General features: G+C 47.8%; 2 protein-coding genes across 3 annotated transcripts in view; one reads left to right on the plus strand and one right to left on the minus strand.

Moving 5' to 3' along the window:
• The window catches only part of RPN2 (ribophorin II), a 57239-nt gene extending 43787 nt beyond the window's left edge, over positions 1–13452 (plus strand). Inside the window, exons 12-18 of one of the 2 annotated variants that reach the window (XM_047744387.1) lie at positions 1110–1304; positions 2511–2597; positions 4965–5060; positions 6431–6506; positions 8288–8417; positions 9977–10024; positions 13124–13452. In XM_047744387.1, the coding sequence (XP_047600343.1) occupies positions 1110–1304; positions 2511–2597; positions 4965–5060; positions 6431–6506; positions 8288–8417; positions 9977–10024; positions 13124–13136 (645 nt within the window). In that variant the 3' untranslated portion in view covers positions 13137–13452. The remainder of the gene's footprint in view (positions 1–1109; positions 1305–2510; positions 2598–4964; positions 5061–6430; positions 6507–8287; positions 8418–9976; positions 10025–13123) is intronic. The other variant, XM_047744389.1, reaches the window with a different exon arrangement.
• A 4905-nt stretch (positions 13453–18357) lies between these two features.
• On the minus strand, positions 18358–22475 carry GHRH (growth hormone releasing hormone). Its single transcript, XM_047746564.1, has 4 exons — positions 22376–22475; positions 21952–22056; positions 20455–20574; positions 18358–18502 (listed from the first exon to the last, which is right to left on the minus strand). The coding sequence occupies exons 1-4, from the start codon at positions 22453–22455 to the stop codon at positions 18493–18495; spliced, it is 315 nt and encodes a 104-aa protein (XP_047602520.1). The 5' UTR covers positions 22456–22475; the 3' UTR covers positions 18358–18492.
• Between the last annotated feature and the right edge of the window lie 779 nt (positions 22476–23254).

The raw sequence follows: 23254 nt of genomic DNA on the forward strand, positions 1-23254 counted from the left end.
CTGCCGCCTGCCCTTGGCTATAGCAGGAGGAACATCAGGCATCCGGGCTCCTAAATCCCATTCTTGGCCAAGGCTGCCGTCGTCAGGATGCCTCACATCTCTGGGCCTTTCCCCTAAATACTCTGATGGTTGTTCTTTGTTGCCCAGGTGTAAAGTAACACATGAGATTTACATTTTCTTTCCCGTGGATCCAGCGCTGAATTTTGTGACGATGGCAACTCATTTAATCCTCATGCCTTATGATCTGTTAAATGGAACCGATCTACCTTTCTTGTTCAGTTCTTTATTTTAAAACACCTGAGAGAAAAGCTCTGCGTGGGTGTTAAATCTTGCTGCAGTTCTAATATGCAGAAGCCTTAATTTTTTATGCCACTGGCAGGATAAGGTGATTAGACTTATACCATCGCACTGATGAGAATTTCATCTACTGTTTGTTGACTCGCTAGCATTCTACCAGGCCCGGCACTAAATGCTTCGCATTCATCATTGTGAATCTTGACAGATACACCAAAGATGAAGAGCTCGAGGCCCGAGGACGTTAAGTAACATGCTCGCCTAATAAGCAGTGGAACCAAAACTGCCTGTCTTCAGAGCCTGGGCTCTCTCTGTGACACCAGGCTGCTCCACTCCTCAGTTAGAACTCGGCCTTGCTATCAATCCCTGAGCCTCTTCCACTAAATCTTTAGCTGGAGGCACTAGGAAATTGAAAATGGACCTCTTACAGTTCCACCTCATTTCCCTTCTTTTCACCCTCTGGTGAAGAAGTTAATTGGGCAGCAAAGTGGCCAAAAGGCTGGCAGGAAGAAGAAATTGCAGTGGCAGCAAAGAGCTTAAATCATCCACAAACTGGGCATTCAGCCTCCAAGTAGTTGAGAATTGGCTGGACCCCTTATTGAAATTTCTTACACTAACAAAAAGTGAGTTCTGCTCTCCGAGCTGGTAATGAGAATGGGATGGCCACTCCTTCCTCTTGCTTGGGCAGGTCTGGCAGATCCCAGAGCTCCCCCTGTGACAAAAGAGCCAACAGTCTGTTGCTTTGTCCATTCGGTGTTGGGCACAGAGGGAGTTTTGAAATGATCAGATTAAAGATTGTGGTACTCTCCATCCAGACATTTGTCCGACTCCATAACCAGAAGACTGGCCAAGAAGTTGTGTTTGTTGCTGAGCCGGACAGCAAGAATGTGTACAAGTTTGAATTGGATACCTCTGAGAGAAAGATCGAATTTGACTCCGCATCCGGCACCTACACTCTCTATCTGATCATCGGAGATGCCACTTTGAAGAACCCAATCCTTTGGAATGTGGTATGTGCCCAGATGCTCCTTGACCTAGGCAAGGGTGGCTGTGCACCCCACAGAAACTGCTCTTTTCCCCTAACCTTGCCTGTGCAGGGCAATAAATGGGCCTGGTGAGGTGAGGAGCCATGCTGTTTTCTACTAGAAGTCTTAGGGGTATGCACATGGCCCAGCACTTAGGGTGTGCTTCATAAGTAGTGACTGAGTGAGTGCATGGAACCTAAATTTGCCCTCGTGGGTCCTAGCGAATTTCTAGAAAAGTTACACTTGAAGGAGGTTTTCAATTTATAGCAAAATGCTATGGGGGAATCCATAGATGTAAGAGATGAAGGCCCCAGTCTTTGAGATATGGTACAGCCTCACGGTGGGGTGGGAGAGGGTAAGACTTGAATTGTAATAATTGAGGATGGTTTGGGATAGTGAGTTCTAGAATATGTAAGATACTCGTAAACTATGAACCAACGTTTGCCTGCTGTGTACAGTTTACATACAGCTTCTTAATGCGTAGCTTACCTTTGCTTAGTGTGATGAGAGACAAACTTGAAAGACCACACTCGAGCTAGGGGTTGAAGAATTGCAGGGTTTATCAGAATAGTATCTGGGGGCTGTGCAATGGTTGTTGGGGAACAGCCTGCAGAAGGTGCTTTCGATGAGACCTGAGTGGGTCCATTTTGCTGGAGTACCTGAGTCTGGTCCAGAGCAGGAGGAGGTTGGAAAAGTAGCAGAGGCCAATCCACAGGCTGTGAATGGTGGGCACTCCCTCTGCAAGTCGAAGGGGCAGCCACATCTCTGTGTTGTAGTCAGAGATTTTTTTCTCCTGAACTTTGGGCTGTTTTTTGTACAAGAGCACTTCTTTTTTTTTTTTTTTTTTTCCCCTGTGACTAAATCACACTTCCCAGGGACACCAAGCAGTTTCTGATTGCAACTGTAACAGCCTGAATACCAGCTGGGATTTTTGTATTAAGCAGCTCTGTGGGGTCACCAGACCAGTAGAAAATTGGAAATCTTGCTCTAAAAAGTATTTCAACACATACTTGTTTTGTTCTTGAAATTTTTACTGCTCTAATTTGTCAGTTAACGTATCAGAAGTGATTGAACCGCTTGCAGCTGTTTTCAGTGATGATCCCAGATGTGAGTTAGGGGTGCTACCCCAGTGTCGAATTCCAACCCCTTCCCTGCCCTGTGCGTTTCAAAACTGCCCTTGTTTTTTTTTAGGCTGACGTGGTCATCAAGTTCCCTGAAGAAGATGCTCCATCGACTGTCCTGTCCAAGAACCTTTTCACCCCCAAACAGGAAATTCAGGTATAAGAAACCTAAGGGCTGCTGCACTGAACACGGAGGGGAAACGTGAAATGGGCAGTAAATGCCTGGGCTGTGGCTCTGGCTGCTTTTTTAGCCTGTTCATACGATATTTTAGTGTGGGCTTTGCCATTCCGTGAATTAGGACAAATACAGTCCCATCCTAGAGCTTGAAGAAACAGGCTCAGAGCCCAGTGTCCACCTCCCTGAAGGCAGATAGCTGGACACAAAATCAGAGGTTGTGTTTCCTAAGCATCCACAAGATTCAGCCTTAAGCTAGCTGCTTGAGAGCTACAGCACAGGTGGGTTTGGCTTTCTTCCTCTGCTCCTGCAGAAATCAGGGCTGTTGGGGCCTCTCGGTGGAAAACTCACCTGGGCGGGGGGACAGGGCTTTCCTTTCCCAGGCAGTCCTTTCCCCAGAGATTCACCGTCCCTGCACATAGTTAGCATCTCTGCCCAGCTCAGCTCAGGACTGTGGTGAGGATCAAAATAGGTAACCAGGCACTCCTGGGTGGCTCAGTCGTTAAGCATCTGCCTTTGGCTCTGGTCATGATCCCAGGGTCCTGGGATCAAGCCCCATATTGGGCTCCCTGCTCAGTGGGAAGCCTGCTTCTCCCTCTCCCACTCCCCCTGCTTATGTTTCTGCTCTCACTGTGTGTCTCTCTGTCAAATAAATAAAATCTTTAAAAAAAAAAAAAAAAGTAACCAAAAAGGAAAGAAAGGTTTTGAAAAGTTTCTAAAACATTTTGCAAAATGAACATAAACAAAACAAAATAAAGCTAGTAATCATTAAAGCAGTTTGAGGGACTGGTTAAGGAATCGGAGGTGGACGCACTGTGCACTATATGCAGTCATGAGAAATGATCATACTGTAGTAACATGGAAACTGTTTATACCACATATGAATTAATGTTGAAGTGTTTCAGGCAGACTACTTACTTCTTTTTCACTAATGAAAGGACAAGGGCCCAAAGAGTGTCATAGTAGGATTCTTTTTTGAAATTCTCCTAATGTTGATATAGCATTACTTAAGATTGTAAAATGCACTGAAATTGTAGAAGGTAGGACCGTGATGATGAAGGGCGCTGGCTGAGTTGTAGAGCGGAATAGGCGGCCGCAAAGGGGAGCTGAGGCGAAAATTTGGGAGCAGAGGCGAAAATTTGGGAGCAGGACTCCCAGGTAAGGCTGCCTCATCATGGAGCTGGGTTGGCTGGACATTGGCAAGGAAAGACAGACTCAGGTCTGTGCATTGGAAGAAAGTGAAAAAAAGTTAAATTTGCATGTGTCAGAGCTTACCAAGTGTAATCAATGCCCTTACAGCCTCCTTCTAACTGGGATGGTCATCAACCTCCCACCCGCAACTTTTCAGCTAGAAATTGAGGCAAAGAGTAAAGCAACTTGCCCCTTTACTTGGGCCGAATTAGAAGTCTCTGGACTCCCAGTCCATCACTGCTTTTGCTGGGTGACATTAGATGAGCTTCCCAAAGATCTTCAAGTAGAGTTTCTCAGGAAGACAAACAAACTAATAAAACAAAGAAATATCAGAGCAATGCTTGCCCAGCATTCTGGTTCGATTCCAGAAATCAGACAGAACAAGCAGGGGAGAAAGTTTATTTAGGGCTTCCTTAGTGCCATGGGCTGGATGCAGAAGGGGTGAGTTATGGTTGGAACCATCCATAGTGAGGCTCTTTTAAGTTATAAAGGGGAGTGAGGTTACTTAAGTGGGGCAGCAGCATATGAGAGTGCCACCCTGGGAACCCAGAAGCATTATGAAATCCAGAGTCCTGCCTTGGCTATCTGTCACCTAAACCGCCCATATACCTGGGCACCCTCTTCTTGTTTTATTTTGTTTAAGATTTTTTAAAAAATTTATTAGAGAAAGAGAGCGAGAGAGATCATGAGTGTGGGGAAGGACAGAGGGATAAGCAGACTCCCTGCTGAGTGGGGAGCCCAACACAGGGCTCGATCCCAGGACCCTGAGATCATGACCTAAGCTGAAGTCAAATGCTTAACCGACCGAGCCACCCAGGTCTCCCTCTTACCCCCACAGGCACCCTCTTTGACACTAGGCAGATGCCACTAGATTGGTTGTATTTTCTAACCTCTAAATGGCAATGAGTCTTTGAGGGGAAAAAGAGGGTTGACCAAGTAGTGAGCCGGCACTGGTGTGTTTGGAAGAAGACCTCTAGGATTAGAAGCCAGTATTGTGAAGAGGCAAAAGGCCAGGTGTCTGCACACTGCCAGGAGGGTGTAGCCTCTGGGAAGCATTTCTGCTTGAGTGTCATTGGCATTTTGGTCCCTGGTCTCCGTGGCAGTCCCTGCTGGGAAGGGCACATTCTTAAACATTCTTGGTATGTCTTCTTTCGGCAGCACCTGTTCCGAGAGCCTGAGAAGAGGCCCCCCACGGTGGTGTCCAATACATTCACTGCCCTGATCCTCTCGCCCTTGCTCCTGCTCTTTGCTCTGGTGAGTAGCTGTAATTAGCATGGGCAGTGTGTGTCTGGCGCCAGACTCAGCAGATGTAGCCGTTCTAAAGGAAGCTTTGTGCTCTGGCCTCAACAGAGCTCCAAAGGGGTCCAGCAGCTGTGACCTGAACCGATGGTCAAAAAATTTTAGAATAACTAAAATTCCCCACTGTGGGGGAGCAGCCAAATAAACTGATCCATTAACGGGGCGGAGGGGGGGGCATGAGAAAGTACCTAACAGCCACTAAAAATGATAAAAGTACCTAGACTGGGATGCTATGTAGGAGTGTTCAGATGAGGTCAAGTCTGAGAAAAGCAAGGCCCAATGCTGATAGCTGCATAAAAACAGGATCCAGAGGCTGTGGATTCCAGCATTTGGAGCCTAAAACTATAAACAAATAAGCAACCCGCATACAAAACTAGTGTTAAATAAATTATTTTTCATCATATAATGGGATAATATGCAAGTTTATGAAAAGAATGGATAGATTTACATGCTGATACAAGATTGCCATGATATCTCACTGAGTGAAGCAGGTCAGGGGTAGGATAGTATGTTTGTATGATCCTCTTGATGTAAAACCTTAAAAAGGCATTATCTGTTAGTGTCGGTCACCTCCCAGGAGAGGACCTTTTAGGGAGTAAAGAGGAAGGAAATTTTTATACTTTAATATACTGTTTAAATTTTTTTTTTTTTTTTTTACCAATTTTTTTGTTTCTCTTTAAAAATTTTAAGATGCATATCCTCAAAGTTCAGAGAATATTGAGAACGTATGGAAAATTCATTAGATCTTACTTTTGGGTGGTTACTTGCCTGTGTTCCTAATTCATTCATCGATTTCAGTCGAGGAATTATTGGTCAGTCTAAATCTGGAAGGCTTGGCACGATCTTTCAGCAATCTGACATTGGGTAGCACCTGTTCTCATATTTGAGTGATCAGAATTCCAAAAGGCACAGAACCTGGAGCAAGAGCGTGCACCTGGCCAGCCACCAGGGGGCTTATCTTACCCCTATTTAGAGGAATTAGGCTGAGTGCCAGTGACTTCATCATAAATGTAGTCTCTGGCCTCGTGGTCTCACCTGCTTTAAAATAGAAAAGTTTGCTGTCATTATAAAGGATGTTCAGGTGTGAGTTACCCATGCACATTTGAAAGCAGGTGTCGGAATGCCTTTCTAAAGAGGAAAGGGAACAATTTTTTCCTGAGGACTTACAATAGGGTGGTTGTCACTTGGAAAAATTTTCTGTCCTTCAAGTGTGGATGAACTTTTAAGCCCTTGGGGCTGTTCATCGGATTAGCATTGACGTGGCATGTGTTGCCTTCTGTTTGAAGTCCTAATGTCTTTTTAATTTATTTCTCCCCATCGTTCAGTGGATCCGGATTGGTGCCAATGTCTCCAACTTCACTTTTGCTCCAAGCACAATCATCTTTCACCTGGGACATGCTGGTAAGCACCCCCGGCTGCTAATTCCATTTAACCTCCTCTGACATTTTGCCTGCCCACACGAAAGCCCTGTTAAGTAGACCCACAGCCTATTAACTATAATGACTTAATAGCATAACATTTCCCTCTTCCTCCTGGCCTTTTAGGACAGTTGATATGATGATAAACCTGTTTGGTCCATCAGCTTAGAACAGCTGTCATTATATTGGGTTTCATTGTGCTAGGCTGCCGTTGGCTGGCCATTTACCCCTACTTAATAGCCCTGTTCATTTTCAGAGATTACTCACTTATCGTATCTTTACATTGAGCCATCTTCCTGGATGACGAGCGTTAATGCAGTTTCCAAAGGTTATCTTTCCCCCACCATATCGATCTTCACGTTTGCTGGCGGCTGCGTCTGGACAGTAATAGAAAACAGTTTCTTCCACAATTGGACACACTGTTCTGCATTGTTCTCTTGAGAACTCCATACCTAAACATAACAAGACAGTAAATTCACAAATCAGCTAAGCATTTCAGAGACGTTTGACCCTCTTGGGTCTGTGGTGCCTTGCATTTCACTGAGACTTCAATATCCTTTTTTTTTTTTTTTAATTTTTTAAAGAATTTTTTTTGAGATAGAGCGCACACGAGCAGGGGGAGAGGGAGAGCAGACTCTCCTGCTAAGCAGGGAGCCTGATGTGGGGCTCGATCCCAGGACCCTGGACTCAATCCTGGGACCCTGGGATCATGACCTGAGCCAAAGGCAGATGCTTAACCGAATAAGCCACCCAGGTGCCCTGAGACTTCAGTATTATTTTCTGATTTTGTTGATTCTTTGAGGAGTAATCCTGTGTTTGTCAATTGTGTGCAGAGTCTGTGGGGCTCCACAGATGTGTCTGTGTTTTTCTGGGGAAAGAGGGAGTCCGTAACTTCGGTCAGATTCTCACAGTGGTTCATGACCTCAGAGATGGTTAAGAACCCCTGCTGTAGTTCATCCATCATCCTTCTGGGCAAAATTGACAGGGTGACCTTTCTCTCCAGCCCAGTTACTGGATTTGAGTGATAGCCCTCCTGAGTCAGACTGAGAACAAAACCTGAATATAAATTTGTTTAGAAGCGTGACTTTCTTTGCCAGAGAACTTTTTGTGCACATTCCCTCATTTGATTTTCATCACAACCGTGATGGGGGTGCCTAGGGCAGGAATTATGATCCCCGTTTGACAAGTGAGAGAATGTCGGCTCAGAGAAATGGAGGTGGCTGGGAAGAGCAGAGCCTGGACTTGAACCCAAGGCTCCCAGTGCCCGGACCTGAGCCCTTTTCATCAGCCCTCCCTGGTACACCTCGCCTCCCTTCTAGTCACACTGGCAAAATACCCATAATCATTTTTTGCAATGGAAAGGAAATTATTCATTTATTTAATCCTGCATGCTTTTGTTCAGAATTTGAAAAGTAAAATGAATCCTAACTATAATAAGACAGTCATGTTTTAAAAAAAAAACCAAACAACAAAACAAAAAATAAAAGTCAAACCTACGATAAAACAGATGTGTGCTGGAACATGGAACAAGATAGTTAATGTAGCTGAGGTGCTGAGGTCTGATTTTTACCTCTGGATTTTTTGGTAGCCAAGGTAAGTACATTGAGTTATTAATTTTCTGGTATTGGATACAAGGAATAAAACCAGCTGGTCTAGAAAGAGAGACTTCTTCAGAATCCAGCAGGTACTATTCCTGACTGTCCTCTGCCCTAGGCCATTGTCACTGTTTCACTTAACTGGCTGTCATGATGTCTGTTCCTTCAGCGATGCTGGGGCTCATGTATGTCTATTGGACTCAGCTCAACATGTTTCAGACCCTGAAGTACCTGGCCATCTTGGGCAGTGTGACGTTTCTGGCTGGCAATCGGATGCTGGCCCAGCAGGCAATCAAGAGGTAAGGCTAAGGATGGGCAGGGGACTCCCGAGTGGGATTAGAAATACTTTTGTCAGCTCTGCTCACCCAGCTCTTTGAACAAGGATTTGTGACTGCGGCTGAATGATTTGGATCCTTGGGGGCAAGTGTGACACCTTAATTCTGCCTTTTAAGTCCAAAAAGGGCCTTGGTGATCAGCTTTAAATATATTAAAACCACAGTGATTTATGCCCTGACACATTAGAATAAAAAAAGAAAATAATTTCTTTATGAAGATTAAAATGGATTAGAACACGTGGGACAGAAGATTGTTGGTCATGTGCTGGCTGGTATAAAAATGTTCTCTCCTGCCACACAGACTCCTCTGCTGCCCTCCTCCCAGGCCCCGGGGAGGGACTCCTCTGTCACCCCTAGCAGACTCACGGAGCTTTTCCTCCCCAGTGTGAGGTCCGTGCACTTCCCACCCCCACCCTCACCCCAAAGCTGCCGCAGGTTCCAAGAGGCCCCCCAGCTGGAGCCCTGCTCAGTAGCCTCCACCACGTCCCTGACAGCCAGACAACCTCAGGTTTGCACAGATGGTCAGATCTTAACGCGGCGGCAGCAGCTTGCTGGCAGCTTGACTGTCGAACCTGGGTGCGAGGCCAATTTAAATGTCACGTAGGTGTTTCTCATTGATTTGACTTTTTAGAACTTGGGTGATTTCAGCCGCGTAAAGGTCAATAAGAAAAGGTCAGAGTTGCTTTCACCTTTGGAAGTTAACAGCTTCAGATGTGCCCTGCTTTCTCCTCTCCAAGATGTTTGCTGTAAGAATAGGACTCAATAGTGTGCCCTCCAGCGCGGCTGCCAGTTAAGTTGGTCAGATCAGAGAGGCTTTCTCAGAGACAGGCGGGAGAGCCCCGTGGCTCAGCCCTGCTCCGGTCTCCATCGTGAACTTCTTGAGTGCCTCGCCATGGAGACTGGTCCCGACGTGCTTCCTCACTTCCCTTGAATCATCCACGTTCCGCCAGAGCTTTCCTTAGCACTGGCCGCGGCAGCTGCTTCATTTCTCTGCCCCTCCAGCAGCCTTCGCTTGGCAGCTCTGCAGTCCATCTGAGCAAAAGCCCGGGATTCAGCTGTTTTTTTTCTAAGCAGAGCCCTGTTCCCTGGCAGCAGCCAGTCCAGGCCCCAGGGAGCCAAAAGGCTGCACTCTGTGGAGTTCTCTCTGTTCTGGAAGTTGCCCACACAAGATGAACAGAATCAAGGGGAAGGTGAGGTAGATTTAGAGCCTGCTTAGCAGGAGTTTCTAATCGGGAATCCTAAAATTACGTACCTTTTCTGAAGAGAGAGACCATGGTTCTTATCCCGTCTCCAGCACGCGTGCACGCGCACGCGCATGCACACACACACACACACACACACACCGCTTATACAGAAAGTTAGAGCCCACTCTTCTGTTGCTGTCTTTGTAAGCCCTAGAACAAACTCTGCCACTTGGGAAATCATTGAAGCTCTGGTTGGGTGTATGCTGCTATTTCTTTTCTCAAGATTATTTCTCTTCCCACTGTCCTTTCTTGATTCTCAAACCCTCTTTCCTTTGGCAGGATCGCTGCAGAGCAGAGCAGTAGATTGGCAAAATATAGGACACTACGGTAAAAATGAAGGGTGGACTTCTCCCAGAAGCAGGGCCCCTTTCCCATCTTGCCCACCTCGTGCATGTCAGTCGTTTATGAGATTTTCAGCCCACTCGTTCCTCCCCACCTTCCCCAACCCATAGCTGAATTCTGGGGCCATTTTCCAACTTGACTGGACCAGGGCAAAAATTAAAGCTCCCTGAGTTAGCCCAACTGATGGGGTAACTTGACCTGGCGATGACATTAGACTCCATCGTCCCTTATGTCCATGGGGTACTTTATACACAGCAGCCCCTTTCTCTGTGTTTTTAGGAGGGAGGAGTTGAGGATAACATAGATGCAACCTTGGACTTCTTGAATGGGGACCCCATTCAGAACATCTAAATTCATGAAACGATGGTCCCATGGCAAATCCTGGCACACCTTGTCACTGTTTCTAGGCCTTTTTGTAACACTGATCTTTGGTGGGGCCAAGCAGTGTGGTTAATATGATACTGAATTATGAAGGACTATTGGGCATAACTCAAAGCCAGAATCAGAATGCTGGTTCCTAAAACTCAGGGTGTAGTTCAGGGCTGTTCCCTGTGTGGCTAAAATGTCAAGTGAAAAATCACCCATTTTCTAAGTATAATCCTGGGGTGAGGATGGAAGTGGGGGCAAGGGGAAGGGAGGGAAGGAGAGTGAGTGAGGGCTTCATTGATCCGCTCATCTAGACTAGGGATCGGCAGAAGTTTTTCTGGAAAGATAGTATTTTTGGGCTTTTCGGACCATATGGCCTCTGTTGCAGCTGCTCAGCTCCGCCACTGCTTTTCGAAAGCAGCTGTAGACTGTGTAAACAAGTGAGTGTGGCTGTGTTCCAATAAAACTTTATTGTTTCGGGGCGCCTGGGTGGCTCTGTGGGTTAAAGCCTTTGCCTTCGGCTCAGGTCATGATCCCGGGGTCCTGGGATCGAGCCCCGCATCGGGCTCTCTGCTCAGCGGAGAGCCTGCTTCCTCTTCTCTCTCTCTCTCTCTGCCTACCTGTCTGCCTACTTGTGATCTCTGTCAAATAAATAAATAAAATCTTTAAAAAAAAAAAAAACTTTATTGTTTCAAAAGATTTTATTTATTTGAGAGAGAGACAGAGCGTGTGCACGAGCTGGGGGAGGGGCAGAAGCGGAGGGAGAGGGACAAGCAGACTCCATGATCCGGAGCCCGATTTGGGGCTCGATCCCATGACCCTGAGATTGTGTCCTGAGCCGAAACCAAGAGTCACTCGCTTAACTGACTGAGCCACCCAGGTGCCTCCCATTAAACTTTAATTTACAAAAACAGGTGGTGGGCTGGGTTTGGCCCTTGTGGCATCGTTTGTTGACACCTGGACTAGGCCAACAAAGAGAAGGGGGGCTATTTGAGTTTTCTTTTCTGTTCCCTGGTCCCTTGCCTTGGAAGTAGCTTTCTCCACCAAAGCAACGGAGCCATCTAATTTTAATTCTCTGCAAATCGGAAAGATCAACAAAAGCATAGGATGTAGAGTCTTTTCACTGATGTGTGAGCATAAGCTGGCATAGCTAATCCTCAGCACATTTGTCTTGGTTTTGTTTTTGCTGGTTTAATTGAGGTATAATTTATATCTGGTAAAATTCACTGTTTTTGTGTACAATCTGTGAATCTGGACAAATTTACTCAGTCATGTAAATACCACTTCAGTCAAGACATAGCCTATTTCCACACTCGAGAAATTTCCCCTGGGTAGTCAGTCCTTGTCCCTACCCCCATTCCCTGACATACCCAGTTGGTTTTGTCTTGAATTAGAGTTGCCCTGAGATTTTGCTTTCGAACTAGTCCTTTCTGCTAAATATTGAGCTCTTTAATTGTTTAAAATAACTCTGGATTGATTTTTTTTTTTCTTGCTGTTTAGATAGTCTACCCTCACGCTGCTGCTACCCCAAAATCACACTGCTTGAGAGAAAGGAAAGTTGCTTGATCATGGGGACATTTGGGACTTCCAGAGGTTGGGACCTAGTACTTTGAAGGAAAGTCTCCACTTTTGATCCGAGGACAGACATTGATTTGATGAGGCTCGGCAGAGGGTGTAACTTCTTAGCCAAGATGGTGGCTTGTGAGCCTCTCCCCTTTCAGCTCTTCTTCCTTTCCACAGACATTTCAGAGCACACACATTTCAGTGTACCTGGGAACCTCTGGATGTCGGCAGGGAATTAGGGCACTCCCTTCAGCCCTCAGGGTTAGTCCTGTGCCTGTGTATGTCCCCCAGCACTACTGACGCATTGGCTTGGAGCCTGACATCCTGTAAGACCGTGGTGCCGTCACGTCAGCCCTCACCACTGGGTGTAACGGCTCACTCGGGACGGTGTGTGTGGCAGTGCTGTGCTTGCCAGAGCTGCCGAAACACTCTTTTGCTGCTTCGTCCTCCTGGGTATACGGTAGCCGTCTGGATTGTCATTTTCGTTCCTGTGTTTCCCCGTCGTCTTCGAGTCTAGGGAAAGGCAGCTGTGGGGAAAGAAGGAATAAAGAGATTGAAAGGTTTTTGTCCCCTCTTAAAATTTTTCTGGGAGCTGAGTCCCATTTTTGAGATGCCTTCTTGGTTTAGATGCTGAGGCTGGCCATTGGCAGGAACTCAACAGCAGCCATTCATGGCGGGAGTGTGGTGCAGGTTTCTGTACTGAACGGCTAGAATGCCATCTTACAAGCTCGCAAAGGCCCTGCGCTGCTTGGCAGACCCAGAGTCTGGGAGATTAAAGATGAACATTCTTCAGGCTTTCCTTTTTCTTCCCCTACTTGAAATTTACACTGTCTTTTTGGCCTTGCACTGTGAGAGGTGTGCCTGGAATTCCCTCATCTCAGAGCTCCATTTGCCACTTTCTTAGTTGTCAGGTTTGTATCATTGTTTTTTATTTACGTTGTCATCAGCTAAAACCAGTTAGAACCAGCTGTCTCACAACTGCTTGTGAAATGAGATGGGGCATAAATAAATAGAATTACTAGATAAATGATTACTCCTATATAAGTGGGGCCTTACTAAAGGCAGAGGACCTTGGTCCCTCTGTTGTCACCAGTTAGGAACTGTAACTGAATTGAAACCTTGAGTAATTCCGTGTTTGCCCCCATTTTCTTTCAGAACAGCACACTAGTGCCAGAAAAAGGAGGGCAGTGCTGAAAGCCGAAATGAGTATCAAGAAAAGGAGTCAAGAACAATTCACAGTTTGTAAAGAGGAATGAAGAAACTTTATTTAAACAGGAAAAGGTCGAAATTGTGGTTATACTTTGGCTTGTTGTTTTTCTCTTCCCCCAACATGGAGTGGATACCTGTGAGCCCCGATACTCTGATTCCTCGGCATGGTGCCCCCGCCAGATGCTGTGAATAATCCTAACTTAGCTGCCAGGTGTCACATTGGAAAAGTTGAAATTTGTAATTAATCTGTTTTGGAATAAAGAGAATAACAGGAACAGAGGCTTGACTGAGAGTTTGTTCTAGGGCTTCGGGGCACATAACAGGACGACTTAGTCAGGAAGTACTGCTGACACAGGGCCATGGTCTTTCTCCAGGCCTTTTTCCATGGCTCCTTCTTGCCTCTTGCCCAGTAGGACTGCGAATTGCCTGGAAAAGCAAGCATCCTTTCTTCTGCAGCGGGGGGCACCCTCTGTCTGCAAAGGAGTCCTGTTGGTATCTGAAGATCCTTCTGCTTTTGCCTTGAGAGTTTGGGCTTGGCATGAAGTGGGGAAGGGAAAAAATTGTCTTAAAAGGAGGCTGACCGCATGAGTATTCTTAGACTCAGACACACCTGTCTCAGGAATGCCCCTTTTGAAGTTGTGCAGGGACTGCCATCACCTGGGTGTATAATACCATCTAGAGAAGTCATAGTGAATAGTGGTGTTCATGGATAGACTTGGGTGTCAGGCAAGCCTGCTGTCACCACTTGGTAGGATGGTTGAGGCTGAGGGATGTGGGCAGTGGCTGCAGTTCTCTAAGCCTCTTCTGTGGATGAGAGATAATAACTTGCCCACATTGTATAACTAAAGGAGCTTCAGTGCATCTGGAGTGCTTGGCCCAGCGCTTGACACCTTCCCTCATTAGCCCCTGTTACATACTCTGGCTCTTCACCTCTAATTTTATTGGTTGAAACATCATAAATACATTTAGATAATTTTTGAAATACAGGTAATTCTTACAGTATTTATTGAATTGGCGGGTGGAAATGATTTTGATCGGAAGTCTTTCCAACTCAGCTGGAACCTTCTTCTGCCCCTCAGGTGACGTCTGACCACCCTGGCCTGTCTTCAGCAAGGGTCCCGACAGGTCCAGGTCCGTTTAGCCAGAAGTTCCCTCCAACCATCGATCCCCCACCCTGCCCCTTGGCTATGAATTCCCACTTTCCCACACTATATTCGGAGTTGAGCCCGGTTCTATATTGAGGTCTCTTTCTCCCTATCATAGTCATCCTGAATGAAACCTATTTTTACTGCTTTAACTACCACGTGGGCTTGGTTTTCTCCTGTTCCCCTCCTTACCCCTCAGGGTAAAGTTGCCCATCAGTAAAAATGGGGATAATCCCTCTAAGGGCTTTATAAGGATTAAATGAGGTCCTGCCCCAAACAACCAAAGTGCCCTTCTCATTGACTCAGTGTTGGATCAGCGTAGATACGGTCCTCACTGTTCCTTCCTGTGTGTTGGGAGGAGCACAGTGAGCAGTCTGTACTATGTCCACACCGTTTGATTGTTGAATTCACTCGATTCCCCAGCTTGAATTTACTGTGGCACCTGAAGTCTTAAAACCACACAAGAGCCCTGTCCTGGAATCAGGAGTCAGTTCCCAGCCGCACCCAACCCCCCAACTCCCCCCAACCCCCCCCGCCCTCCCCCACCACCGTGTAGTGGGGTGGGACCCAGCAGGGGTGCCTGACCTCCCAAACCTCCGTGAGGCCAGCGAGGCCAGCCCTGCACCGCCTTTCTCCAGGGGACTGTGGGAGGGAGCAAATGGAGCAATGGATGGGAAACCTCTTTGTGAACTTGAAGTTAATACAAACAAAAGGGATTATCGTTAAAAGTGACAAGTCCTCCATTGATTAGAGCATTTCTTTAGGGGAAAAAAAAAAAAAAAACAGGCCCCCATGGGAACAAGAAGCTCCCAGCCCCTCTGTAGGGAGGGGTGAAGTCTTTCATGATGCCATTAACGATAAAGCGCAGGGATTGTCGCCACCATGGTTTTTTCTCTTTATAATTGCATTCCCTTCGAAAAGCACAAGGAGCAGTGGGTTCCAGGGGTCATTATTTCATCTGAAAAACTAATTGGAAGTTGAGAGAGTCCTCCGTTTTTGCTTTTGTCAGGGTGGAGGAAAGAGATGAGCAGGTGGGTCTGGGGGAGGGAAGGGGCCTCGGGGCTGGCCAGGGGCCTCGGGGCTGGCCATGGCCAGTCCAGCATCCAACAGGTTCTCCACTGGCCGGCCTCTCTCAGCTGAAGTGCACTGCCAACCCTGAGTGGCCAACCTTCACCTCTGGAGGGGGCTTTTGTCCGCCATTGTTGGTATGGCCTCCTGGGCAGAGCCACCACAGTGGCCCCCTGCAGAGCCTTTCCCACACTTGACAATCTTTCTGGAGGGTACCCTGGGGGCTCCCAGAGAGAGCAGGTGGTCTAAACCCTGTGAAGAATCAAGCTGACTTTACAGCTCTAGTGCAAGGAGACAGGAGACCTGCCCTCCGGACCCGAGGTCAGCGCTATATGTCCCTGGAGGCCGGGATCGCTGTCTTGGGGGGTCCTCTGCAACTCGAGATTGCTGCGATTTTTCTTGCACTTTTAATCAAAACAGACATCTCATCCTGACTTTTCCTAGTTGTTTTTAATTCAGTTAGAGCAAAATGCACAAATCTTAAGTGTACAGTTCGTTGAATGTTTATGTCTAATGACACTGGTGTAACCATTACTCAAAGCAAAATAGAGAACAATTTGATCGTCCACCCCACCCCCTGAAAGTCCATGGATCCTAAGAGGCATGTATAGGGTAGGTCACATGTGGAGGTATCTGGCCCAGGTGAAATGGTCTCGGGATAGAAAAAGCTAATCACTGACATAGGCACCTGTGGTCAGTGGCTTCCGTTCTCTGCCTCCCGTTAACAGCAAAACTGCAACGCAAGAATTCTCTCTACTGGCACTATCTCCTAGAGATAGAATGCAAGCTGCACAGGTGATTTTAAATTTTTTAAAACCAGGGGCGCCTGGGTGGCTCAGTCGGTTACGCATTTGACTTTTTTATTTTTAGATTTTATTTATTTATTTGACAGAGAGAGAGATCACAGGTAGGCAGAGAGGCAGGCAGAGAGAGGAGGGAAGCAGGCTCCCTGCTGAGCAGAGCCCAATGCAGGGGCTCGATCCCAGGACCCTGAGATCATGACCTGAGCCGAAGGCAGAGGCTTAACCCACTGAGCCACCCAGGCATCCAGAGTCACTCCATTCTTGAAACCCTGTCTTTGGTGAGCTTCTGGAATTCCTTTATTTTGTACTTATCTCCCTGCCTGCTCCTTCTTAGTCTCCTTCACTGGCTCCTCATCTTTCTGTGAAAATTTAAATGTAGGGGTTCCCTGGGGTAAGTCCTTGGACCTCTTTTCTATACTTTCTGTTCATCTTTGGTGATCTCGCCTACCCGCCCCCCACCCCGACTTTCAAGACCAAACTGGCTGCCTGGATCTCCCTCCAACTCCAGACTTACATACGCCGGTGCCCCCATAGCTTCTTCACTTGGACCATTAAGAGGCATCTCAGACTCAACTGCTCAACTGTTCCAAACACAAACTCCTCTCCCCTCCCCATAGATTTTATTTATTTGAGAGAGAGAAAGAGCACAAGCAGGGGGAGCTTCAGAGGTAGAGGGAGAAGCAAGTTCTCCTCTGAGCAGGGAGCCCTACGTGGGACTCAATCCCAGGACCCTAGGATCATGACCTGAGCTGAAGGCAGATGTCCAACTAAGTGAGCCACCCAGGTGCCCCCAAACCCAAACTCCTAATTCTTTTTTTTTCTTTTTTTTTTTTTTTTAAGATTTTATTTATTTATTTGACAGACAGAGATCACAAGTAGGCAGAGAGGCAGGCAGAGAGAGAGGGAAGCAGGCTCCCCGCTGAGCAGAGAGCCCGATGCGGGGCTTGATCCCAGGACCCTGAGATCATGACCTGAGCCGAAGGCAGAGGTTTAACCCACTGAGCCACCCAGGCGCCCCCAAACTCCTAATTCTGTCCTCAACTCCTAATTCTCCTCCCTCAAAGCTCCTAAATGGCTACTCCATCCTTCTAGTTGCTCAGGCCAAAAACTTTGGAATCATTCTTGACTTCACTCTAATCTCCACTTTATCCATCAGCAAATTAGTTCTCCTCTAAGAAAGTATGCAGAACTTGGCCCTTTCTCAGAGTGACTTAAAATGCAAATCAGATCATGTCATTCTTCCATTTAAACCCTGTGATGACTCCTGTCCTGCCAAGAGCGAGATCCCAAGTTCTCACCATGGCCTGTGAGGCTCCCCTTGAGCTGGCCTCCCAGTCCCCTTCAGCCTCCTTCTGCTCATACCCTCACGATGTTCTAGCTAGCCACGCTGGCCTCCTTGCTCTTGCTCCTTCTGAGTTCTTGCCTCAGGACCTTCGTGTTGGGTTTTCACTCTGCTTGGAATGGTTTTGGCCCAGATACATAGCCAACCCTCTCTCTTCCTTCAGGCCTTTGCTCGAATGTCACCCTCTCATTGAGGCCTTCCCTGACCACAGCACAGCACATGTATGGGTGATAGCTACAAAAATGTCCTCCCGCACTCTCCAGTCCCTTGAATCTTTCTCCTTGGCAGCTGCCACCATCTAATGTATTCTGTATTTACTTGTTTTTATTATTCTTCCCCCTCATTAGAATATAAGGTCTCTGAGATCAGGGACTTTGCCTCTTTGCTCACAGTTGTATTCCCAGTCCCTAGAACAGGGGCTGGCACCTAGTGGGTACTCTATAAATATTTGTTGAATGAATAAATGCTAGTGGATGAAGGATGACTTTGGCCCAGAGTGGACGGATATGGTGAAGAGCCTGCGTCTGAGCTGGCCTACCGGAGTTTGAATCCCAGTTCTCTCACTTGTCAGCAGTGACCTTGGCAGTTCAGTTACCTTTCCTGTGCCTTCGAGTGCTTTGTCTGTGAAATGAGTACACTGATACCTCCCAGTAGGCTGTGTGAGGAGCATATGAAATTCTATGCACCAAGCTGCTGGGCTGGCATTCTGAGTCCTTATTTGATTAATGTTGGCTATTTTTGTAGTATACCTTGTCATACTTCTTTGGGAAATGTAACTATGTAAAACACATTTTAAAAAATTAGGCTGGAGAGAGAAGGAAATTGAGATGCAGACCATTATGGGGGAATTTTATTGTATTTATGATGGAAAAAATGGGTCAGAAATTTAATAGGGTTCACTGGATATGATTGTCTTTTGGCTGCCGGTAGCATAAAACACAGGTGGTATCTTCATCTTCAGGAATTCCTGTTGCAGAAAGAAAGATAAAACTCAATTGAGGAGACCAAAGCTAGGGTGAGTTTGGCCAAGACACGTGGAACTAGGGTGATAGGCACACCAGGATCAGGACAAGCGCTCTGGGTTCCAGAAGAGGCAATGTGGGAAGAAGGAAAGGATCTCATGTGTTCCAGCAGAGCAAACCCAGTCCTAGCCCCATCTCTGCCAACCCACTCCTACTGACATCCCGGATCAATTACTTCCCCTTGAAGGAGCCACCTCTAATCCCCAGACAGAATCGGGTTAGGTCATACCTTCCCGAACATACGTTCAACCACACCCCTTACATCTCTTACCATTTATCACAGATTACATAATCCACCGTTCAGGTGCTTGCATAATTTCTGTCTGCCTCAGTGAGGCAGTATGGAAGTAAATTCCATGAGAACGGGGACCTCTGTTGACCTAGGCACTGCTATACCCTCAGCCCAGAGCTTGGCACACAGTAGCCATGGGATGACTTTTCCAGGGAGGAGAGAACAGGTACTTCTGAAGCTCAATTTCCTCACAGGGCCATGAGGTGTACATAACATGTGGTGGGTGTACAAATGGGCCATCTTGCAAATCATTCTCCTCTGACGATCGAGGTATGAGAACTCATTCTTCTGCTGTTTCCTTAGCCCCCGTCCCTGCCTCCAAGAGATGCTGGGATTTGCAGCCCTCGAGCTGGAGGGGGAACAATGGTTGGAGCAGTCTCTGGACCCCTTCCCTCCTGCTCTGAGGCTCTGGGAAGTCTCTGGCTTTTAACCTGCAGGAACAAAGCCTGTTTTCTTGGGACTTGGCCCTCCCTGGGGACACTCCACCCTACCCACTGGAGCCTGACAGGAGCCGTAAAGCCCGGGAATGATGACCTAATCTCAGCATGAGTGGCTGGGGGGAGGCACCATTCTTAGAATTCTAGTCTTAGGGACCTTAGAGGTGATTGGAGCTCCTCTTCCCTCCACAAAGTGGGAAACAAGGAAGCGTCTTGCTGTGTGCCTCCCGGGCTGGTTCTCACCCCTCCTGCAGCCCGCCCATCTGCCTGCTGCTTGTGTCTCCACAGGGCTATCGCTGGTGAGATCTCTGGGCTCTTGGTGTCTAATTAGGTTGAGAAGAAGGTGAGGGAGCACATGGAGAGCTCTGCTGGGAACAGGATTTGCTTAATAGGTTGGTGCAGAAGTGACTGGCAGAGCCATGCTGGGACACGTTTGTGCTCACAGTCTCAAATCAGCCTCGAAAATACAGCAGAGTTTTTCCACAAACAGTCATGTCATCCCTGAGAAACTTTGTGAAGTGGAGCTCCGTGTAAAGAAAGGAAGCAAACAGGTCTTGGGACCAGCTGCTTTGCTTCAGTTTCCCTCCTCTGTAAGACGAGAGCTCTCACTCCTGATCTTCCCTTACACCCAGTGGGACCATGAAGGTCAGTGACAGGAGGAATGACTGTCATCTGTCGTCCTCGTCTTTCCTTCTCATGAGTGCTGCCCATGCTAGTCTGCCTGAGGGTGTTGGGAGGGGCTGGCATTTCCTTGGCTTTATAGTTTGGGGAACTTGCCAAGTGTTCCAGGGTGTGCCTGTCAGATCGCCCACATCAGAACCACCTGGGACCCTGGTTAAAATTCAGGTTCCCGGTCCTATCCTGGCACTATTGAGTATGTAACAATTTTCGTACATAGGCTCTGAGCCTGGCCTCTTGCTTCACGCTGGAGACACAACAGTAGGTAATATCCAGTCTTTGGCATGCATTTTCTCCCCTTCCTCCAGTTCTTGATGTGTGTAAGTAGGGACCTAGTTCCCAGTTTGCTTGACAGAGCCCCAGGCCTTTGGAGAGGTGGAGATCCTTCCCTTTTCCCAGCAGCCCACGGGGAAGGAAGCCTCCGAGGTCCCGGACCCCCCCCCCCCCCCCCCACACACACACACACGCATGCGCACACCCATACTCCTACCTCTGCTTCAGCAACATGGCCGCTAGGGCGCTCTCCAGGGGCGTCTGCTTTGCGCCTGCCCACATACTGTCCACCTGACGACCGAGCCGTGCCTTTGCTCCTTGCTCCCTGTTTTTCTCTCTAGTAGATTAGAAAAAGAGCAACAGTTGAGGTTGCTCTTTGGGTGGGATGTAGAGACGCCTGGGAAAGGCCAGGGTAAAGTAAACAAAAGAGGTGGATCCCTATGCCTCTTCCAAAATCTGGTGTGGACTCTTCCACCCAACTAAATCAGACTCAGCAACATTGAGGAAGGCACTTAGTGGTGAAGAGTACGGGTATTTGCAAAGTATCTCCCCACAGATTTCTTAATAATTATGAGGGGAAAGTATTAACTGGACGGAGGAGAAAGCTGGCGGACATCACGTTAACCAAGCAACTAAAGTTACCATCACCAGTAATGGGGCAGATGGACACCACCTGCCTCCTGATAGGGTGAACCAAGAAGGACCCAATATCACTGCTGTGAACAAGTAACTGGAATCTAATCACGGGCACAACATCAGGCAAATCCAACACAAGGGACGTTCTATAAAGAATAGTTGGCCTTTACTAACATAAAATGCCAATGTCATGAGAGACTCCAGAACTGTCCAGAGTAAAAGAAACTAAAGAGAAAGGACCATTCCGTGCAACCCACGATCCTGGATTGGATCCCGGATCAGGAGACTCAAAAATTGCTACAAAGGACATTTGGGGGAAAACTGGTGAAATGCATATATGTACACTAAATGCTAATTATGCTGTGATTATGTCCGAGAAGTTTCTTTTGTTAGCTGTGAGCAGGCACCATGCAGGAGTATTTAAGGGTAAAGGGTTGTGATAACTGTGGTTTACTCGCACACGGTTCAGTGAAACAACGTGCACCTGTGTTTGTGGGGGTGTATTGGCAAATAGGATAAAACAGTAGTAATTGTTGAAGGCGGGGGAGGGGATGTGGAAGTCCATTATATTACTCCTGTGACTTTTCTGTAAGTGTGGAAATTTTCCAAAATAACAAAAGGTGCCGGCTGTGATGTCAGGCTCTTTCGATCCGAGCCCTGCCACTATTCAGTGTGTGTCCTTGGGACGCCATTAACTGCGCTGTGAGATGGGAGTCAACAGCGCCTACTTCATAAGGTTGTTACAGGTAGGAAACGAGGAGTAACGGCTGATTCTTGAGAGTCCAGCTCTGTCCTGAGGGCAGGGAAATGTCCCAGGGCAGAGCCTTGGTTTCCACCATAGAATCATGTCAAATGGTTAACCACCGTCAGTATTACTATGGGAGACTTGCATGGGGAGAAGCACAGTTGGTGTTCAGCGATCATTTTGTGGGTAGAGGTAAGCTAGGGCTTCACATTACAGCCCTACTGCTAAGGCAAATCTGGAAGCGATAGATGCTGTGCAAAGGGAGGGACCAAATGTCCCTCCACCCTCTGATGCATCGAGACATAGGGGAAAATCCCCAGGCCGTCTGCTTACCCCTGCTGGCGGTTCATGATGTCGTGCAGTAGCTTGCGGGCTGACAGCTGGCCCAGCACCTTCCGGTAGCTGTTGGTGAAGATGGCGTCTGCATACCGAGGGACTCTATATGGAAGGAGTCGGAGGTCAGAGGGTGGCGTGGCAGGGTCAGGTGAGGAAACCGGGAGCTGTACTCATCCTGTCCCTGTAAGGTCCTTCTGCCCGTTGCCCTGTTCACCCCCAGAAAGGGTAAGACCCAGGCTGGGAGGCTTCTCTGGAGCTCAGGGCCAGACCCCTCAGACAGGCAGTTGGGGGGGGGTGGCTGCTGAGGAGTTGGCTGGAGGCCAGCTTAGGGCTCTATTCTGCACCCTCTAAGACATCCCCCACTAGGGTGCAGGGATAGTTTGGGGACATTAGGACATAGGCCCTGGGGGGGATGGCTTACCTGAGGGGCAGGGACGGTGGGAAAGAGTGGGAGTCACTGCTGAGGGTGAGGATCACCAGGAAGAACACCCAGAGCAGCATCCTTCACCCCTGTGGTGGCCCCTGGACAATGACAGAAGGAGAAGGTCAAGTGTAGCCATAGCCACAGGGATGCCCTTCGCTGGCAGGGCCCAACCCTGAGCTTGGCTCTATGCAAACCTTAGTCCTTGTCCTTTGGAAGCTGTGAGGTAGGAAAAAGGACCCAGACACTGGAAATCAGACAGACTGGGTTCAAGTCCTGCTTTTGCCAGTCACAAGCTCTGATCTCATTTTCTGCATCTGTAAAATGGGCACGATAAGCTATCCTGCTGATCCCACAGTGTTGGATGGAAAATTCATGATATTGGGGAAACTGCCCCTTGCTGTAAGGCATTGTTGGTGGAATTCAGGCCTCAGCAAGGGATAGGGGGACCTTCCCCTGGTCGTCTAAGTCAGCCACACCCACTGTGGCACCGACAGCGGCTCAGGCTCTGAGTCCCACAGATATCTCAGTTCGTAGCTGGGTTCTACCATTGCTAGCTGTGTGGCCCAGGAAAAGTGGCTTCTCCTCTCTGGGCCTCAGTTTCCCTACCCATAAAATGGAGTCTGTTATACTGACTGCATATGATCCTTATCAAGGTTTGATGAGATGAGAGAAGCCTGGAACATAAGGAATTCTCCAAAACACTTGCTGCTGTGACCTCATATCAGACCCACTCAGGGGGCAGGACTCCCGTCCTGTTCTGTTATGTGTGAAGTCAGAGGGAAGAGAAAGCTATACATCTCGCTCCAGACATTTCCATTCCTCCAAAGGGTGGAAGAAGAGACCAGGGAGCCTGGGGAGCCAGTGCGACAGAATCAT

This window comes from Lutra lutra, chromosome 9 (assembly GCF_902655055.1).
Source record: "Lutra lutra chromosome 9, mLutLut1.2, whole genome shotgun sequence".
In the NCBI taxonomy this organism is placed as follows: Eukaryota; Metazoa; Chordata; class Mammalia; order Carnivora; family Mustelidae; genus Lutra; species Lutra lutra.

Coding starts and splice junctions, on each gene's coding strand:
- GHRH (XM_047746564.1), bottom strand. CDS start 22,455: ATGCTGCTCTGGGTGTTCTTCCTGGTGATCCTCACCCTCAGCAGTGAC. Junction 22,057..22,375: donor CCACCGTCCCTGCCCCTCAG/GTAAGCCATCCC, acceptor CCTTCCATATAG/AGTCCCTCGGTATGCAGACG. Junction 20,575..21,951: donor ATCATGAACCGCCAGCAGGG/GTAAGCAGACGG, acceptor CTAATCTACTAG/AGAGAAAAACAGGGAGCAAG.